Here is a 17,856-nt window from a genome sequence, read left to right on the forward strand (position 1 = left end):
TGCATCCTTCTTCCCTGCACAGGGAATTGCCTTGTGTACCGAATAGAGTGCCTTTTGGGATGCTGTTCTGTAGTATTGTACTGCTCGAAATACTCAACTCTGCTTCCATTGTAGTTGTTTGTGTGATGTCAAAATGGAGGGTGTTATTTGTGTTTCAAAATGTGGTCAACTTCAAGCAAATGTATGTATTAGGTGTATGTATGTATGAATGGGATGGCTCGGGAGAGATTCATACCTGCCCGATCAGATCCACACAGTGCCTACACAATTTAATTTCTAACATAGGCGACACTACTCCAAGATCAGATTCTACATTTATACATTTAAATATATCTGGCAACGTTCCTTTCACATTTGGAAGTGAATTCAAAATGTTAACAAATGTGCTTTCCCATTCTAGAGCTTTGTGTGTCCCTGGGGATTTTTATTTTGTTTGTAATTAGTTTTTTGATGCCCTTGTTGTACTTTGTCTTTTTCTTTGTTTTCATGTGCCAAAAAAGAGAGGCTCATACCTTATTTCCTGTCTGTTTTTATGTTTGATTAAAACAAGCATTTGAAGGACAAAAAGAGGGATGTTTTTGAATGAAGGGTGGTTTCAGATCCAGAATACTTACAAAGACCTCTGTGCATGTCATAAAGTTTGGGTAACATTGTCAGAGCAAGGAGTTGGGGTAACCAGACATCGGGTTTGTTTGGGTTTATTGCCGGTACAGCATAGCATTACTCTCACACCTTTAATGGAGCTTCCCTTTTCAACTGGAGAGTAACTGACCATCAGTCCCTGACCTGTTGTGGGCCAAATTTGGGGCAGTCAATGTATGATTGTGTTGCTGAGTTCCAAACATCACCTATAAGCAGTCTTTGGAGAAGTTGTTCACTCAGAGTTTTTAACTCATGTTTTGGCTACTTAAAGAATAGTTAATGAACTAAGAGACCAAAGACTTGGAATAGTTAGCTTAGCATTGCTGAAGGTAAATTGAGTTGTAGCTAGGTGGAGTCTGAAATGTTCTTATACAATTAAATAGAATGCCCGAATCATAACATATTATGAATCTTGTGCCATAATGAATTATCCAGAGATGGTACTGCTGCCAATGACAACATGAGGAAGTATATGGTGAATGTGCTTGCTTTTTGGGTTTGATAAAGGTTAATGAAGTAAACATTGTCTTCTCTCCTCTCTATCTCTCTCGCTCACTAATTAACTCACTCCGTTACACACTCTCTCTCTCTCTCTCTGTCATATCTTACTCTCCCAACCTCCCATCTCTCAGCAGAACTTATGTACACTGTGGAGCTGGCTGGAGGTCTGGGAGCCATCTTGTTGTTGTTGATCTGCCTCGTCACCCTCTACAAGTGTTACAGGATTGAGCTCATGCTGTTCTACAGGAACCATTTTGGCAGTGAGGACATAGATGGAGGTAAGATATTCTCTTGCCTGACACTACGGCCAACAACATGACATGTATGTCCTACACTAAGGCTCATAACACCACTCATGTATGACTCTGAACTGCTCCAAATTACCCCACACCTGTTTCCTACTCTTAATCACCTTTACCCTTTTTCTTTTCTCCGGTTCCAATATTAGCCTGCATGTTTTTCCCTGAACATCAGTTTTAGTTGGGCTTGAAAATGCCACAGAGCAACCTTTGTTCCTTCCTTCATTCCTTCCTTTGTTCCTTCCTCCCTTCATTCCTTCCTTCATTCTCTCCCTCATTCTTTCCTTCCTTTGTTCCTTCCTTTGTTCCTTCCTTCATTCCTTAATCTTCCTTCCTTCTTTCTTTCCTTTGTTCCTTCCTTCATTCCTTTGTTCCTTACTTTGTTTCTTCCTTTGTTCCATTATTCCTTGTGTAAAATGATGACGTAGATGCCTTTATGCGATTAAGTAGAACTGGAGAATGTAGACATTAAATATGAAATTTGATGCCCTATTGCTCTGGCCTATGTTTTATCCTTATGTAGTCAAGATTTTTTGACACTCTGGATATAGATGAGCAAAAACACTTCATACAATAAATAATACAAATACTGAGCTATGTTGTATGCCTGTGTAACGCGTACTACTGTAAAAGTCTGTATTATTGGAACTAAGTGTGTCTCGTCCCAATACACAGTGAGAAAGAGGATTCAGAAGGCACAGAAAAGTGCAAGTGCTTAGAATTGAGAATTTTAGAACAATGTGGCATCTTTGGTTTCCCAAATCAACATTTCTAAAATAAGATGACACCTCAATGCCAATATGCTCCTTGGAAGGATTTTCCAAAAATAGTATTTTATTGAGGGCAACCAGCAAATGTAAATACCCAGAGGTGTTTATTTCATACCAGCCCATGGATACCCACTGTAAAAAAGTAGTCTTAGAAAAGGTTTGTGATTTTAGGAACACTGAAAATCCTCATGGAAAACCTGGAGATCTTGCTAGAACAATTTCTAGTCAATGGCTCATCTTCATACCTTGTGTATGATGGAACTCTGCAGTATAGGTGTGGCTTATGAACTTAAGAAATGTTATTCAAGTATATTATACACACTGTTTATATTTTTGGTCACTCTGTGAATGTTATTCGTGTTCATCCATTCTGTTGGATTATCATCATCTTAGCTTCACTGAGGCCAAGAGAGGTGTATGACCTTCTCAAGAACCTATGCAAATGCCAAAGCCAGAATAGTTACCAACATGAGAGGTCCATGACTTTTCCCATGAACCCTACTTCTGGAAAGAGAACAAAGGCCTTTTGTTGTACGTATGACACCTACAAGGAGTTATGGCCTAGATGGGATTAGACATCTTATTTTCCCATTAACTACCACTGAAACTATATCACCATCAAGAAGACCAGACTACGTTGGTGGGCTCAAAGGGTGGTGGACTGGAGATGTTTTATTGAACACGCCTGCCGACAGTGAGAAGATATTTCCTACACCTGACAAAGCGTTTTTACCCGCTTACGAGGGAGTTCTCCCCTAATAAAATAAGTAACATGTATGTTCATGACTATGTTTTTGTGATTTTGAGTGTCATTGTATGAACCACAACTGAAAATGTGGAAACGCAATCAACTCTGTTAAGTGAGATGCACAGGCCATGAAAAGCTCCTTTCTGGACTAAAGGACTCTTGTACAGATGTTTTAAAGCCTTGAGTCAGTATTTTGTCTCTTTCCACGAGAGTGCCGTTATGTTGGTTTAAAAGTAGAACTTTTGAATAAGTGAGATAAATAAGTTAGTTAATTCATTAATGAATACACATCAAAATTGGTAGGCAATAGTTCCAACAGCAATGGTAGTATCATCTATATTACATTTGAATATACAGTATATGCTCCATATTGAACTTTTGTTTCATTGGCAGTGTACAAACTTAACATGATGAACAAGATTTATTTTTGCCAACCAACAAGCCACACCTTCAGTCTCACAGGACGCCACCTCACCAATAATATCATTAAAAAGGTACGAAAGGTATCTTTACGCACAGGGCTCCTCCATTATACTTTTCATAGGGTTTCCTTAAGAAACCTTATTTAACTGAACATTTCTTTGTCTGAGCAATATTAGTCATGAAATAATTTCACATTTGTTTACTTACAATTTTGCTCAGCATTTGAATTATGTATTTTAATACCACCTTTTTTGCTCACCAACATCGAGGGTGCCAAGAATGTGGACATGACTGCATTTATGACCTCACATATGCTAATGAGATGCTAATGACAAAGCCATTGCACAGCAATTCCTCTTAAGTTACGTTTAGCCTCTGCAGTCGCCTGTGTTCGGAATTACATTTTAAGCCCTTATACGCCCCATAGTCAATTGGCACTACTTTGTCATGGCTGCGCCTTTGTGTTATGTGTTCCTGATACAGTTCCCTCTTGTCTCCCTTCCAGAACACTACATCCTTCCTTACTCAACCTTGCATCCTTATTAGCCAAGGCTTCACAAGCCCCGACTCCTCAACCCTCAACCTTCCAATTCATTACAAACCTTTCCCCATGTGTTTGTTCGACTGTATTTATTAAATACCCTCAATTTGGATTCCTCATCTCCATCTCTTCATTGCCATTCTGACCACGGTGGTAGCAACAACCCCAAACTACCTAGCTGTCAAACAAAGCAACGGCCCTTCATTATCCGTCATGTTATCCTTTGAGCCTGAATAAGATTTCTGCAATGGAACCGGAGAACCAGTCAGGAGGCAGGGCAGGAGCCATTCACAAACGTCATTTGGCCTTTCTCACGTCAGCTTCTCTTAGGCATGCTAGGAGTCACTAAAGAAAAGTCTCTGCATCAAAAAGGGTATAGAAGACAACCCACCTCGCACAGCAGACATCCTTAAAGCATTTATCCCATCCAGGCTCTGTTTCCTCCCATCTCTCCAACCACGCTCACCAACCGCAACCACCCAGCACACCAGGTTTCAATCATATGGGCCAGCGGTCCAGTTTTAGTCCTAAGAGCCACCAGTCCAGTTTCAATCCTAAGAGCCACCAGTCTAGTTTTAGTCCTAAGAGCCACCAGTCTAGTTTTAGTCCTAAGAGCCACCAGTCCAGTTTTAGTCCTAAGAGCCACCAGTCCAGTTTTAGTCCTAAGAGCCACCAGTCCAGTTTTAGTCCTATGAGCCACCAGATTTCATTAAGAGGTCGCCCCAACTCCAGCAGCCAAGCAAACCCCCCTGCGGGCCTTCCCTCTCCAGTGGCCAGCATTCCACCCCCCACAAGCCGTCTAGCTCCAGGCACCAAGCTACCCTCTTTAAGCCCACCTCCTGTGGCATGCCAGCCGACCTCCTCAGTTTGGTCTGACGGACGATGAGCTGCTTCTTTCTACCCCTGTGGCCATCAGAGAGCGCCGGCCTCTTCCGGAACTTCTACCAACGGTCCGTGGAGTTCTCGACCAGGGTGACCGAAGATGCCAACCCCATGTCGGTCTGATGGCTCACCTGCAGCGGCCCCATCTCCTCATTCCTTCCAGATGTTCCAACCAGCCTTCAGTCCTCCACCGTATTACACTAATTCCCTACAGTAATTAGAGGGAGGCTGTTGTGAAGGGCCATGGCACTCCCACAGGAGTCCCAATTGGTCGTAACGACCCTAAGCCGCAGCTCTTCCATCCATACCTGTTCCCTTTCCTTAACCACCTTTCCTGATATGTTTTCTGTTAGTCTCTCACCCTGACCACCACATCCTTCCTAATTTAACCACGCAATTTAACCACGGTACATACATACGACTCTGTTAGTCTCTCTTAACTAATCTGAAACGCTTGTCATGTTCCTCTGTTTTTGTCCTTCAAAAGTGTTGAATAAATTCACTAAGCTTTGAATCCTCATCTGCATGTCCTCATTGCATTTTGACCAGTGGTGGTAGCGTCAATCTAGAACTAGCCTGTCATGTTGTCCAAGAAACTTTACTTAGTTGTAGAAGGTCTACGTTACATATAACGTTTTTTGAGATTACTCAATACATCTTGAGTGTAGCCTGTCATTATGGTTTACTTTATCTACAATGTTGTCATTTAGTAGCCACTCTTATTCAGGGCAACTTACATGATCAGTTGGGGTCATGTGTCTTGCTCAAGGGCACAGCAATTGATCTTGCACTTTGTCAGCTTGTATATTTGAACCAGCAACCTTTTAGTTTCTGCCCTAATTCTACAACCACTAGCCTGGTTTCCCTATTGTTACTGTAGTCTTGTTTTCGATTGTTAGCAGTTCCACAGAGTATTTTGTTGCCACCTTAGCTTGGAAGACTTTCAATTGAAAGTATTTTTACAGCAGGAAAAATATTTTTTTCTGCAAATATTAACTTAACATTGAAATTATTCCTCTTGGGCACTTAAATTGAACTGCAATATATTCTAATTGCATAGATGAGTTAAGAATAGAGAATAGCTTAAGGATGACAATTCATCAATCTGGTCTGGATGTTTCATTTGTTTTCCCTTAATGAGTCTTTGGAGTGGAAGGCTTGGGCAAGAATGAATTTTGCTAACAAGATTACTTACGGAGTGTCTGAAGGATGCCATGTGGTGACTGGAGAGGATCATTAGCACTGAAAGGTATTCCTCCGCTCTGCCTTTTATTTGCCTCCTCCTACGCACCTCTGTCTCCAACCACCTTGATGGTGGACGCATCAGACATTTCTATGAAAGTCATTACCAAGCCTGTAGTGTTGGGCTTTGCGCCAGAAGTGGAGGCTTTACAATAATAGATGGCTTCAAGGCAGATATAAAAAATGTTGGCGCCACAAAGGAGAGGCAACCGAGGCCGCGCCTGAAACCTAACGCCAAACGGCAATTGTCTCCTTTAGTTGTGCCACCCGAGTGAGCGGAGAACGGGGGGGAAACAGATTTTCAATTTGCTCTCCGTTTATAGAGATCAGTTTCAATAAGCCACAGTGTTGCCCGTAGATCCCCGAAGAGAGACATACTTTCTCTTCCACACTGAGGACCACTATGATTACCCCCCCCCCCAACCCCCTGGATTTTATCCCCCGCATGCCCCAGCCAATCACACCCTCAAGTTCCTTTTCCATTGGCTACAAGGACGTTTACTTCATCACAATCACAAGTCATTCGAGAGAGCCCTGTCCACCCAGCCCCCTCCTCTGTGTTTGACATGAGCGAGGGAATCGGATAGCCAGAAATGTTTGGTGACAACACACTCCAGCAGACGCATGAGCGCATTGATTTGTGACCTGAACTCCCGTTTCCTTCTTCATTAGACGTCATGTGAATTCAAATCATTTCGATCATTGCAGTAAGTTAAACTGGATAATGACTTAAAATGGATACGCGCCAACTTAACTAACAAATTCTGGGGGATTTTATTAACGTTAACATATGTTGGAGAGTCCCACTCTGCATACTTTTTCTATTTTGAGTGTTCGCTCTCTGGGAAAACGAAGGTTTCGTTATTAAAAACATTCATAAAAACGTTCAAATGTTAAAGGAGCCCTACGTGTCCTACTATGGCTCCCTGAATAATCTTCATAACAGCGAGGTGAAAAGTACACTCCTGATGGCTGGTCCTGCCAGGATGCATGTGCCTCTGTGGATGGATGCGTCAGTCAGGGCCTCTCCTTTGGACTCACAGAGTGGGATGGATGGATGCTGAGGGGGGTGGAACATGCAGGACGGACACGGTTCCCCTCTTCCGCTCTCTTAAGTTCCCCCCCTGTTGGACCTCAGAGAGCCGGGAGAGGAAGGAGTGACTGCTGGAGATTGATTATTCATGTCCGAAACAACCCCCCACCTGCTTCACTGCCTGTCTCCCCCCCTCTCTCAATCCTTCTTTTCCTTCCTCTCTCTCTCTCTCTCTCTCTCTCTGACTCTGTCCTGCCCTCTCTTTTTACCACCCTCTTACCCTATCCATCCCTCTCTCTCTCTATCTCACCATATCTCTGCCTTCCTTTCACCATCCCTTGATTTCTCCCTCTGTATCCCTGGCTTCCTCTCTTCCTCCCTCCCCCTCTAACTCTCCTTCACATACTAACCACTCAGCGATGAGTGATTCAGTTGTACTGAAATAGATTCGGATCTACCTACATGTGTTTTACTCTTAAAGGGGCCGTTGCACTTTACTGTTACCTAATCTCCCCCTGGCTTCTCTCATTTTTCTCTCCTTCCCTCTGCAGTCATTCTCCTTCACTCATCTTCCCCTCCTCCCCTCACCCGTCCTCTGCAGGCCTACTTTGTATTTTATGGAGCCTATACTGATCTCTCAGCTCCCCTCCAGCAGGTATGAGGGTCTGAAGGGCAGTCGTCTGCAGATTATCCCTTTTCCTGCGATAATAAGAGGAGCGCCAGTTTAAACCCCTTCCCCTCTAATGAGTTTACCTGGGGGACAGAGAGAGAGGAAGGCCTGTGTTGTCTGTAGTCCCTGGACGACTCCTCTCTTCTCGCTGTTCCACTTCCTCTGGCGAGCCACCGCAGTTTCCTGCTTTGTGTCTCATTGAAGCGCAGTGACGCCGGGGCCGCTCCGATTCGCTCCCTCCCGCACACTGGAAACATTACCGCTATCACCTCCCATGTTAGGCTTTTCTCCTCGCCCGTTTAATCCTTTTAAATCCGGCATCAATCACGTCTTTCATGTGCCTGGCTGCCGTACGGATGGCATATGGATCGGAGCCATTTTGTGCCTTGGGAATGGCTCGGTTTCCTACCTCAGCCCAGTAACAAGGAACAAGGCGGTTCTAATTTGCCTGGCGATCGCGAAGTGACATTGTTTGGCAACGCAGGCTGGATCGTAATGAAATGAACCCAGAGGAGCGGTGGGAGCTGACAGGAAAGGTCAGTCCATTTGACGCAGGTGTCACGTCTCTTTCTGCTATTTCGCTCCGCAGCCGAGAGCTAAGATACCGTAAACCCGGACCACGTGGTTCGTCTGCACCGTTGTCATGGTTTTCTGCAACCGACCACAGGCCCAGGTCAGGGAAAACAGACCAATGAAAAGCCCTGCTTGTGATACGGATAGATCATATGACGAGAAATAACCAACGGCAGACGATCGCAAATCCCAGAAGCTCCATTAAGTGCGTAGTTGTTAACAAATGCAGCAGATATGAGGTCAAATCTATGGCCACTAACTCACCTGGTAAACTGATGGACTGGTTTTTGTGTGTGACTCCTGTAGATAACAAGGACTATGACGCGTATCTGTCCTACACCAAAGTGGACCCAGACCAGTGGAGTCAGGAGACGCGTGAGGAGGAGCGTTTTGCACTGGAGATCCTCCCCGACGTTCTAGAGAAGCATTATGGGTATAAGCTCTTCATTCCAGACAGGGACTTGATCCCAACCGGAAGTAAGTTTTGCGCCTTATCGTACGAGAAAAGACGTACACACATACACACGTCTACTGTTGTTGTTTGTTATGTGCATGTTCACTGTCATCTTACCATGCTCTGGGAACATCTGACTTTGGAGTGAACTATTCCTTTAACTTGTTCATCTGAATGTAACGGCGTGAAGTATTCAGCTATTGATCGTTGGTACAGCTGAAAATGTCTAATTAGTAGAAAACCAAGCTTGTAATTATATTTCTTTGATCCAGCCTTAATCACGTCTTTTACGATCGCTGTCTCGCAGCCACTTAAACGGGATTTCGAATGGGCTACGGCGTGTTTGACTACAGTTTGCAGCTTGTAATCAAACGTCACACTCTGCACCTGTGATGGGATCACGATAAATGATTCTGCATCATGATCCCTAATACTGTTTTAGGACTATTCATTTGATTGCTTTCCCTAGCGTTTGCTCGTTTCCGTCGCATTCGTCTCAGTCACATTTTCACGTTTGCTGTTGATTTCCTCTCAGTTTCATTCCATTTTCAGATTTTAATCAGTTTGACTTGAGTTATTAATGGGACTGTGTTAATGGGGGATAAGTGGCACAAACACAGGCCTAGAAAACTGACCTTCTGTTGACATGTGGTCTCCTCTGCCATATAGCTATTTGTCACATTACAAAACATTGGCAAACATGGTTAAGTTTGCGCATCAAGCATTCAGTGAAAATGATAGTCTTCACAGCCGATGCATCATCATAAAATGCATTTGGTTAATGGGTAATGATAATCCCGATGCCACAAGTCCCCCATTAAACTGGGATAAACGTGTTTCGTTATCATTGGAAAAGAAAAGGCCCAGAGTTGAGCAAAACTAAGCACAGTTTATCAAAGTCATCTCAAGTCCCCTGACTGAACTTTCTCTGATGCCTTTCTGCAAATCTACCTGATCGCACATTTTAAATGTTCAACTATTTATGTTTAGGTTTCACCAATGATCATTTCCAGGATGATTCAAGACTCCTTAGAGGTACTCTCATTCCCCCAGTCACTTCCCACTGCTTGTGTCAGCAACCAACCGCAGCCAGCCACTGTGCTTTTCTATGTAGACCATCAGAGAGGAAAGACAGTAGGCTGCCAGAGATTTAGACGAGAGCGAGAGAGGGAGGCAGAGACAGAGAGCGAAAAGAGAGACAGAGACAGACAGTGAGACGGGGATTGAGTGAGAGAGAGACAGAGAGCGAAAGAGAGAAAAGAGGATGAAAAGGGGCCTTGTTAAGGGCTGGTTACAGAGGAGATCCAGAATGACTTATCATTGTAAAGTGAGGAGAGGGCTTTGTTGCTCCAGGCTCCCCTCTAATCGCTCTGCTCTGGGGCTCTCTATGCCCACGGGCTCAGCTCCGCCGTAGGCACGGAAGAGAAAAGGCCATTTGAGTTTCAACCTTCCCAAGGGTTACAGGGAGAGGAGAGAGAGGGAGGGCGAGCGAGAGGGGATGTAGAGGGCCGCACAAGGGGAGAGAGAAAGAGAGGGATGCGTTTGTTCTGGACGCTGCAACTCTCACATTAGGAGCCATTTGATTTGAAAGGGAAGCTTAGTTAATCCCGTGGACCTGTGCTGGGGGAGGCCCTCTGTCTTTGTTCTTGACAGTACCTCACTGCAGCCCCACTAAAAGATGGCTTAAGCAGCCATTGCTCTCCCGGCGTGTAGGGCAAGCGAAAAAGCTAACTGCTGTGTTTGGAGAGGGCAGTTTCTACAGTGTATTTCCAGTATGTTTCCCCACACGTACACATAACCACACAAGCAAGACGAGCCAACCAGGCTCTTTTTTACTTTCAATCTCTCTCCCTCGCCCTGACATACCTGCATCAGCCGCGGATCAATCTGTCACAGACTGCTGTCACTTTTGAGTTATTTTGTTCCTGTGAGTCTCTCATATGATATTACAGCAGCAGTTTAGAATACCACACAAGCAGGCTGTGGCCAGATAGGTCGAATTAGATTTGATGTTGTGTTTCTGTCCCTTGTGTTTGCTTGTTTCTCATTGCCTCGGTTTTTCTCACTATGGGCTTTTCTTTAATGTAAAATGCATGTTCTGTGTATTATTATGTATTAGATTTATGTATTATATTACACATTTAAATGTCCCGTATAGATAGTCAAACGCCATTAAGTGTCAACCACCCATGGTATATTACATAATACAGACTGTACACAGAATAGACTACAAAGGCTTTATTCATATATTCAGCTTCTCATTTAAAATCATTTATAACCTCGATTGTATAATTTATAATCTCATTTTCATTTCTTTCTCTCTCCTTCACGCTCTTTCTTTCTTTCTTTCCACAACTCTCTCCCATTTTCTTCTCTTCTCCCTCTTTCTGTGTCTCTCTCCTTCTCTGCATCCTTCCCTTTCCCTCTCTCCAGCCTATATCGAGGACGTGGCGCGCTGCGTGGACCAATCCAAGCGCCTTATCATCGTCATGACGCCCAACTACGTGGTGCGCCGGGGGTGGAGCATCTTCGAGCTGGAGACCCGCCTCCGGAACATGCTGGTCACCGGGGAGATCAAGGTGATCCTGATCGAGTGCGCCGAGCTGCACGGCATTATGAACTACCAGGAGGTGGAGGCCCTCAAACACACCATCAAGACGTTGACCGTCATCAAGTGGCGCGGCCCCAAGAGCAACAAGCTCAGCTCGGCCTTCTGGAAACAGCTGCAGTACGAGATGCCCTTCAAGCACATGGAGCCCATCATCAGCCACGAGCAGGTGCTGGACGTCAGCGAGCAGGGACCCTTCAGCGAGCTCCAGACCGTCTCGGCTATTTCCATGGCGGCGGCCACGTCAACCGCCATGGCAACGGCGCACCCGGACCTGAGGAGCAACTTCCACAACTCCACCCTCAACTACCACACCCAGATGAGGCAGCAGAAACATTACTACCGCAGCTACGAGTACGACATCCCGGCCGGGGGCACGCTGCCTTCCCTGTCCACCCTGGGGAACCAGCACACCTACTGCAACATCCCCATGACTCTGATCAACGGCCAGAGGCCCCATGGTCACACCAAGTCCAGCCGGGAGCAGAGTATCGAGGAGGCGCAGGCCAACAACGCCATGCTCCCACTGCTGCCTCGCGAGACCAGTATATCCAGCGTCATCTGGTGACGGCGCCAGGCAACCCCGGGGACCGACGTGGACACGGACAAGGGGGAGGAGCCGGCGGATCGTGCGGCAGCGAGGGCGACGCGGAGACACTTGGAGCGCTGGAGGCGGCTTCCGTGGAATTGGCCCCAGGATTTGCAGGGGGGGGGGGGGGGGGGAGAATCAACAACACGGAACGAATGGTTCTGTCAGACTGAGACAACTATTGTTCAACAAGGACTAAGGAGGATTCGGCGGTGAAAAAGAGAACCAGTTTGGTTTGAAATGCCTGTACACACCAACACACACACGCCAACACCCTATGTTATTTTACCCAGAAACTCAAGGAAAACAGGGTCTTGTACATATATTTTCTTTGTAGCATCAGTATTTTTTCTTTTTCTTTTTTTGACCAGTTTTAATCATCGAATGTCTATGTCTGTTTTGATTTCTGTATTATTTTCTGGTGGCAGGGTTACGAAAGGGTGAATTGGTCTGTGAGGTCTATTTGGCTGAAATGTAGTCATTTTGATTTTGACTTAAAGTGGAACAGGTATAGTTTAAAAATATTTGTTTTTTAACAGTTATGGCATTGTAGGTGAAAAGTTTCATCTTTAATTTGAAAGGAAATGTCCTTTTTTGTTGGCCTGGGTGAGGTTAAATAGATGGAATCTTCTTTTATAGGGACATGTAAACAAAACTAGATTATGCAAAAGATGAAGAGGCCTGAGAGTATGCAAGCGACAGATGGATGAACCGACCAATCAGGTGACAATAGAGACTGGTGCTAGACTTGGTGTGCAAGTGTTGCAGCTCTCACAAATATAAGTGACGTTTTCTTTTCAAAATACAGCCTTGCTGTTCAGTTTAACAGAGAAGTATATCACCCTAAAAACAATGATGTGTATTATTTTATGAGAAATTATATTTTTGTAACAACAATATTTGCTTGGAAATACATACTTATTCATATTTTCATCCCACTAATGACAGAAATAGAGAAACATGCATTCAGTTTTCTACATAATTTTGCTATGTAGTTCTTTAATTGCATAGCTGACAAAGTGGATTTTTGAGTCCTTCACTAAATGTCTTATCTTACTCGAAAGATAAAAAATGGAGAAAAAAATGTATTTTAGATGTTTTCATGAAGTCCTAATATCATTATTGGATGGGGCAATGTATGTTTGTGTTTCCAAGACTTTTTCATCACTGAGGAGTGTTCATAGCAACTAGATATGTATTCAACCTATGAAATACTATGTCAGTGTATTTAAAGATAAAACACAATTCACATCAGAAGACATTTCTCAAAGCAAATTCATAATAAATATCTTCATTCTCCCACCGCACATAAATACCGGGTAACCTTGAAGTAGTGCCTCCTTGCTCCCTATGAAGAAGGATGGCAGCCATTTTAAAAGAATGACACAATGAACACAGTTGACCTCTACGATATGTTCCGTGTTATTGTCATACGTATGTTCCTATAAGAAGAAATGTTCAGCATACCATGTGACTGTCTTTGACTATACAAAGGGACCAAAATACAGGAGCAAATCATGTTATTTGACCCAAGAGAAATGTCTCTACGATTAGTGGCAAGCTAGGCAAGTGTCCATTTTGATTCCTCTAAAATTCAATTGAAACCCTTTCAACTTTTGAGTGGTCCAAAATATTACAAGAACTTGAACATTATCCTCATTATTTACAAGCAAGTGAGACCAAAGTTAAATTGTGCGTTTTGAAGAAACTATATCAGAAATCCGCCACATGATTCACATTTTAGGGCTTTACATAGATTTCTTTTTTTCCTTCTTTTGATTGGCCAATATATGATGTCATGAAGTCCAATAAAGCAACTAGAGTTACTTAAAAGACCCCAACGTCATTCTTTACCAGGATATAAAGCTTGGTTGAGAGGCACTGTGGAGGTGCCATTAGACCTGTGGTGGGTTGGTCCTGATACAATGCATGTCACTCTAATGTTGCCATGACTGAGCTAATGTCTCCAAGAGAACATCGACGAGAGACTGTGCACTCATAAACCCAATCACCGTGTCATACATACCTCTTGTGAGAGTAATCCTATGAAGTACAACACAATATTTTACAGGATTTGACCAGATTGATTTTATAGATAGAATCCAACATCGTATCATTGTTAAACTGATACCTCATAGAGCTAGCAGCTTCTAAAGAGACACAGTCAGACAGTGTATTTAATTGCCTGTAGAGCCACACATTATGCAAAGTAAGTTAACCTATACGCAAAGAGAAAACCAATTAACGGTTTCCTAAATCTCTTCTGGTCTGTCAAAATATTGACCCTTTGGTTTAACTTTTCAAAGTGTTGGTCTTTTTCTTCAGTGTTCTGTGGCCTGCTTGGTTGGGGGCTTGGTATATCATTAAGAGGAATGTCACTTTCCGACTGTCATACCTGAACCCGCAGAAAACAAACAGTAGCTTTTGATACATTTTGAGAGAGCGGGCTCTGCAGAGGAGCGTGTTTCAGTGGTTTTCTTGTATTCTATGACATTGTGTATATAAATCAAAAATGAGAAGAAGATGAAGACAATCTAGCCACATTCATAAAAAAAAACGATGTTTGCATTTTCAGAGTGGCAATTTTGTTTTACGATAATAATGGTATTAATAATGATAATGATTAATAATATATGGCACAGAAATATTCCAGGCACTTTCACAATTCTGAGGCAAGCTTTCGGTTCTGTTGTCTCTCCTATTTCTGATTCATTTGGTTTTTTATTATGTACCTGCAATGTTAATGAAAGAGATACTATTATTATTAATAATAAAAACACATTTAATAATTGTCCTTTACACCTCCCTACTTGCATCATGACATCAACTGTGCCGCCCCTTGTATTGTGATGAGTAACCAAATCAAATACTGCAGACGCAGTGGCAGTGCCGCAGTGTTCACTCTGAAGGCACCTATCTGCACTGCAACATTCCCACCAAGGGAATGTATATTCGCTTCCTGTGTTTTTTTCGTTTTTTTTGTAATGCTTTTTGCCTGTTGCCACAGCAACCCATTCCGGGCAAGTAAATGTTTGAATGTTGGTGGTGTTATGCTAGGAGGTCTGTGGGACGTTGAAAAGGAAAAGGGGGGGTTCAATTGAGGAAGACATCGATATCTGGTTCAGGTTCTGCTATTATAAAGTAACTGCCTTAAACACTAGTTCACCAACAGTCTATGTTTGCATTGTTTTCTGGCTGAAAGGCTAATTGTCTGGCTCCAGAGAATACCAACTGACCAAGGAGCAGCCGTCTTCCATATTGGGGCAAAATTAAGGTACTTGTACTGAAGCCTAATTTTGATCGACATCTGGAGACAAGCCTAATTTTGATCTCGAGACATCTCGAGACCACCAATCCAATGGTTGCAGTCTGATTTCCTTTCTGACTCACAAGACCAACCAATAAACAAGCCAACTGTAAATATTTGGTCCCCCACAAGAGACACGTCACCCCTCAAGTTCAATCAGAGTAATTTGTACTTTTGAGCCACAGTTCTTTTCCCAATTTCATTATGGGGGTCAATCAGGGGTTGTACCACATGGAGGGAGAAAGGAATGCTCCAGTATTTACACAGAGATCTAAACCTAACCCATACAGTATGCGAGGCTAACCCTGTTCTGTCTACTCAATTTGACATGCTGGATTGATAGGCTTTTAGAATAAACAGATGGGCTTCACATTCTACTGGCTCTTTATGACTGACTCATATTTCAGTTCTGGTTTTGTGAGACCAGGGAAGAAAACTAATATTGATTACATGGCAGTGGGATCCAAGAAGTGATAGCAAGACAAACATACATTATATTTCATCATATCTTGAAAAAAATATTTTGATTCGTTTACAATTTATTTGTGATCTGTGTATGGGGCTGTGTATGTATATTTGGGTCATGTGCTGTCTATGAGTCATGATTTGGGAAAGTGTGTTTGTGTGTGTGTGTGTTTTAGGTCTAACTATACTCATGGGGACCAAATGTCCCCATGAGTATAGTAAAACCAGAAAAGATTTTACTCGGTCCCCATGAGGCGAAAGTCAATTTCTGGCTCAGGGTTTAGGTTTAGGGTCAAACTTACAATTCATTTTAGAGTTAGAATTGAGGTTTCTTTAAAGTCCAGGCATTGTTGAATAAGTTTAGGGTTAAGGTTAGGCATTACATCTTGGTAATGTTTAGACATAAATGTTACTTTATTGAGGTTAAGATTAGGGTTAAGGTTAGGGTAAGGGTTATGGTTAGGTTTAGGGAAAGGGAGCATGCAATTTCTATTTTCTGGTCCCCATGAGGATAGCCATACAAACTTGTGTGTGTGTGTGTATACATATGTGTCGCACAAAGAGGAAGGGCTAGTTTATGGCTACGGCATTAACTTCTGAGGCTGTCCGGTTTCCTCCTGGGCAAGCAGAACCGAGCAGAGCAGTACAGGAGCCATAACTCTGTGCAGTGCTGTAAAACCTGAAGACAACGATCAATACAACTCCTCATTCTGCCCCAGCGACTCTCCGAATCAGCCACGGCCTTGTCGTAGTGGGCCGAGAATCAGCCTATATCAGGTGAGTCAATATGCTGCTGCAAACAACCAAAGAAAGCTCCCTAGTCATGTGATAGCCTACCTCGCCTGGCCTCATGCTGAAACAAGCCAAACATCCTTGAAGAAATCAGACCTTAGAGAAATGGCTGTTCTCTTTCTCATCTCCCGTCCGTTTCTTCTCCTGTGTTTTATTATTTTTCTTCTCCAGTGGAAAGCTAAATATGAGCTTATCCCCGGGAGTGACTGAGCTCCTTTCTGTGTGGCGTTCCAGAGAGGGGACGCCAGATGTTTTCATTTAAGATGAAGCGTCTCCATATGGCAGAGGTTCTTTATCTTCTGTAGCTTTTCCCTCCAAATGAAATCATCTTCACTTTATTACGGTGTCATGGCATAATGAGCTCCCCAACCCAAAGCACTTGACAGCAGACGAGGTGCTGGCATTAGACTACAACCGTAACACACACACACACACGTTACGTGCTGTTGCCAGGAAGCTGTACTGTAGCCATGTATATGCTACCTGTAGGAGATTATTCATGCATTATTCATTCAATCTGGCAGCTTACCCCCCCTCTCCACAAACACATGCGCGCACACACACGCCTCCCTGTGGGCCTTGTTACCCCTCATCACTGTCTGGTGCTGTGTGATGTTATCCACCTGAGGAACCAGGTCAGCAATGCACAGAGGTCAGGGAGGAGACTGGGGTGAACGGTCCAAGGCTGGACACCAGCAGCCATGTTTGGTCACTGCTCACTAGTCAAACCCTCCGTCCATTTAAAACGACCTTCCAGGACATACTCAACAAAGACAATCAGATTTGACCGATGTCATTGTAAAACATTTGAACGTATGTTTCATTAAATGTTTTTTTTTTACCTAATATTATAAGGATCACGTTAGTGTTTCCTTGATGCATAAAATCTCTACACATTCCTTAGGTCTGGGATATTACAAAAAATATGTTATCCATTCTTATTGACAGAAAGCATCAAAAACCCATATCATGAGAGTGTGTGTGGTTGTGCGCGTGTGAGAATGTGGGTTCGTGAGTGGGTGCTTTAAAAACGATGGATGTACTGTAGCTAGAGTTTAAGCGACCTGGAGTGAACATTCTTTGGGAAACACTGTCATCTGTTGGTCATGGCTAGAAATGTAGCCCCTCAAGATTTAAGTTATTCTAAAAATCCGCAAAGAAATAAATGAACGGTGTAAGAATGCAAAGGGGCGATTTTCCATTTTTGCCACAGGGTTTTATGGGAATTATGACTCATACTATTTCAGTCAATAGCCAATGAGCGACACTAGGGCTACATTCAAATATGCCTTAACTGTGCCACATCGCCCATCTCAG

At 43.4% G+C, this 17,856-nt stretch overlaps 1 protein-coding gene across 4 annotated transcripts in view; it reads left to right on the forward strand.

Annotated features, from left to right (window-relative positions):
- Window positions 1–13,801, forward strand: part of LOC105023742 (interleukin-1 receptor accessory protein-like 1-B) — a 239,685-nt gene extending 225,884 nt beyond the window's left edge. Inside the window, exons 9-12 of one of the 4 annotated variants that reach the window (XM_010893169.3) lie at window positions 1,275–1,421; window positions 8,631–8,801; window positions 9,769–9,813; window positions 11,212–13,801. In XM_010893169.3, the coding sequence (XP_010891471.1) occupies window positions 1,275–1,421; window positions 8,631–8,801; window positions 9,769–9,813; window positions 11,212–11,954 (1,106 nt within the window). In that variant the 3' untranslated portion in view covers window positions 11,955–13,801. The remainder of the gene's footprint in view (window positions 1–1,274; window positions 1,422–8,630; window positions 8,802–9,768; window positions 9,814–11,211) is intronic. The other 3 variants (XM_010893170.3, XM_020042531.2, XM_010893171.3) reach the window with 3 other exon arrangements.
- The last annotated feature ends 4,055 nt before the right edge of the window (window positions 13,802–17,856 follow it).

This window comes from Esox lucius, chromosome 22 (genome assembly GCF_011004845.1).
Source record: "Esox lucius isolate fEsoLuc1 chromosome 22, fEsoLuc1.pri, whole genome shotgun sequence".
NCBI classification, from domain to species: Eukaryota; Metazoa; Chordata; class Actinopteri; order Esociformes; family Esocidae; genus Esox; species Esox lucius.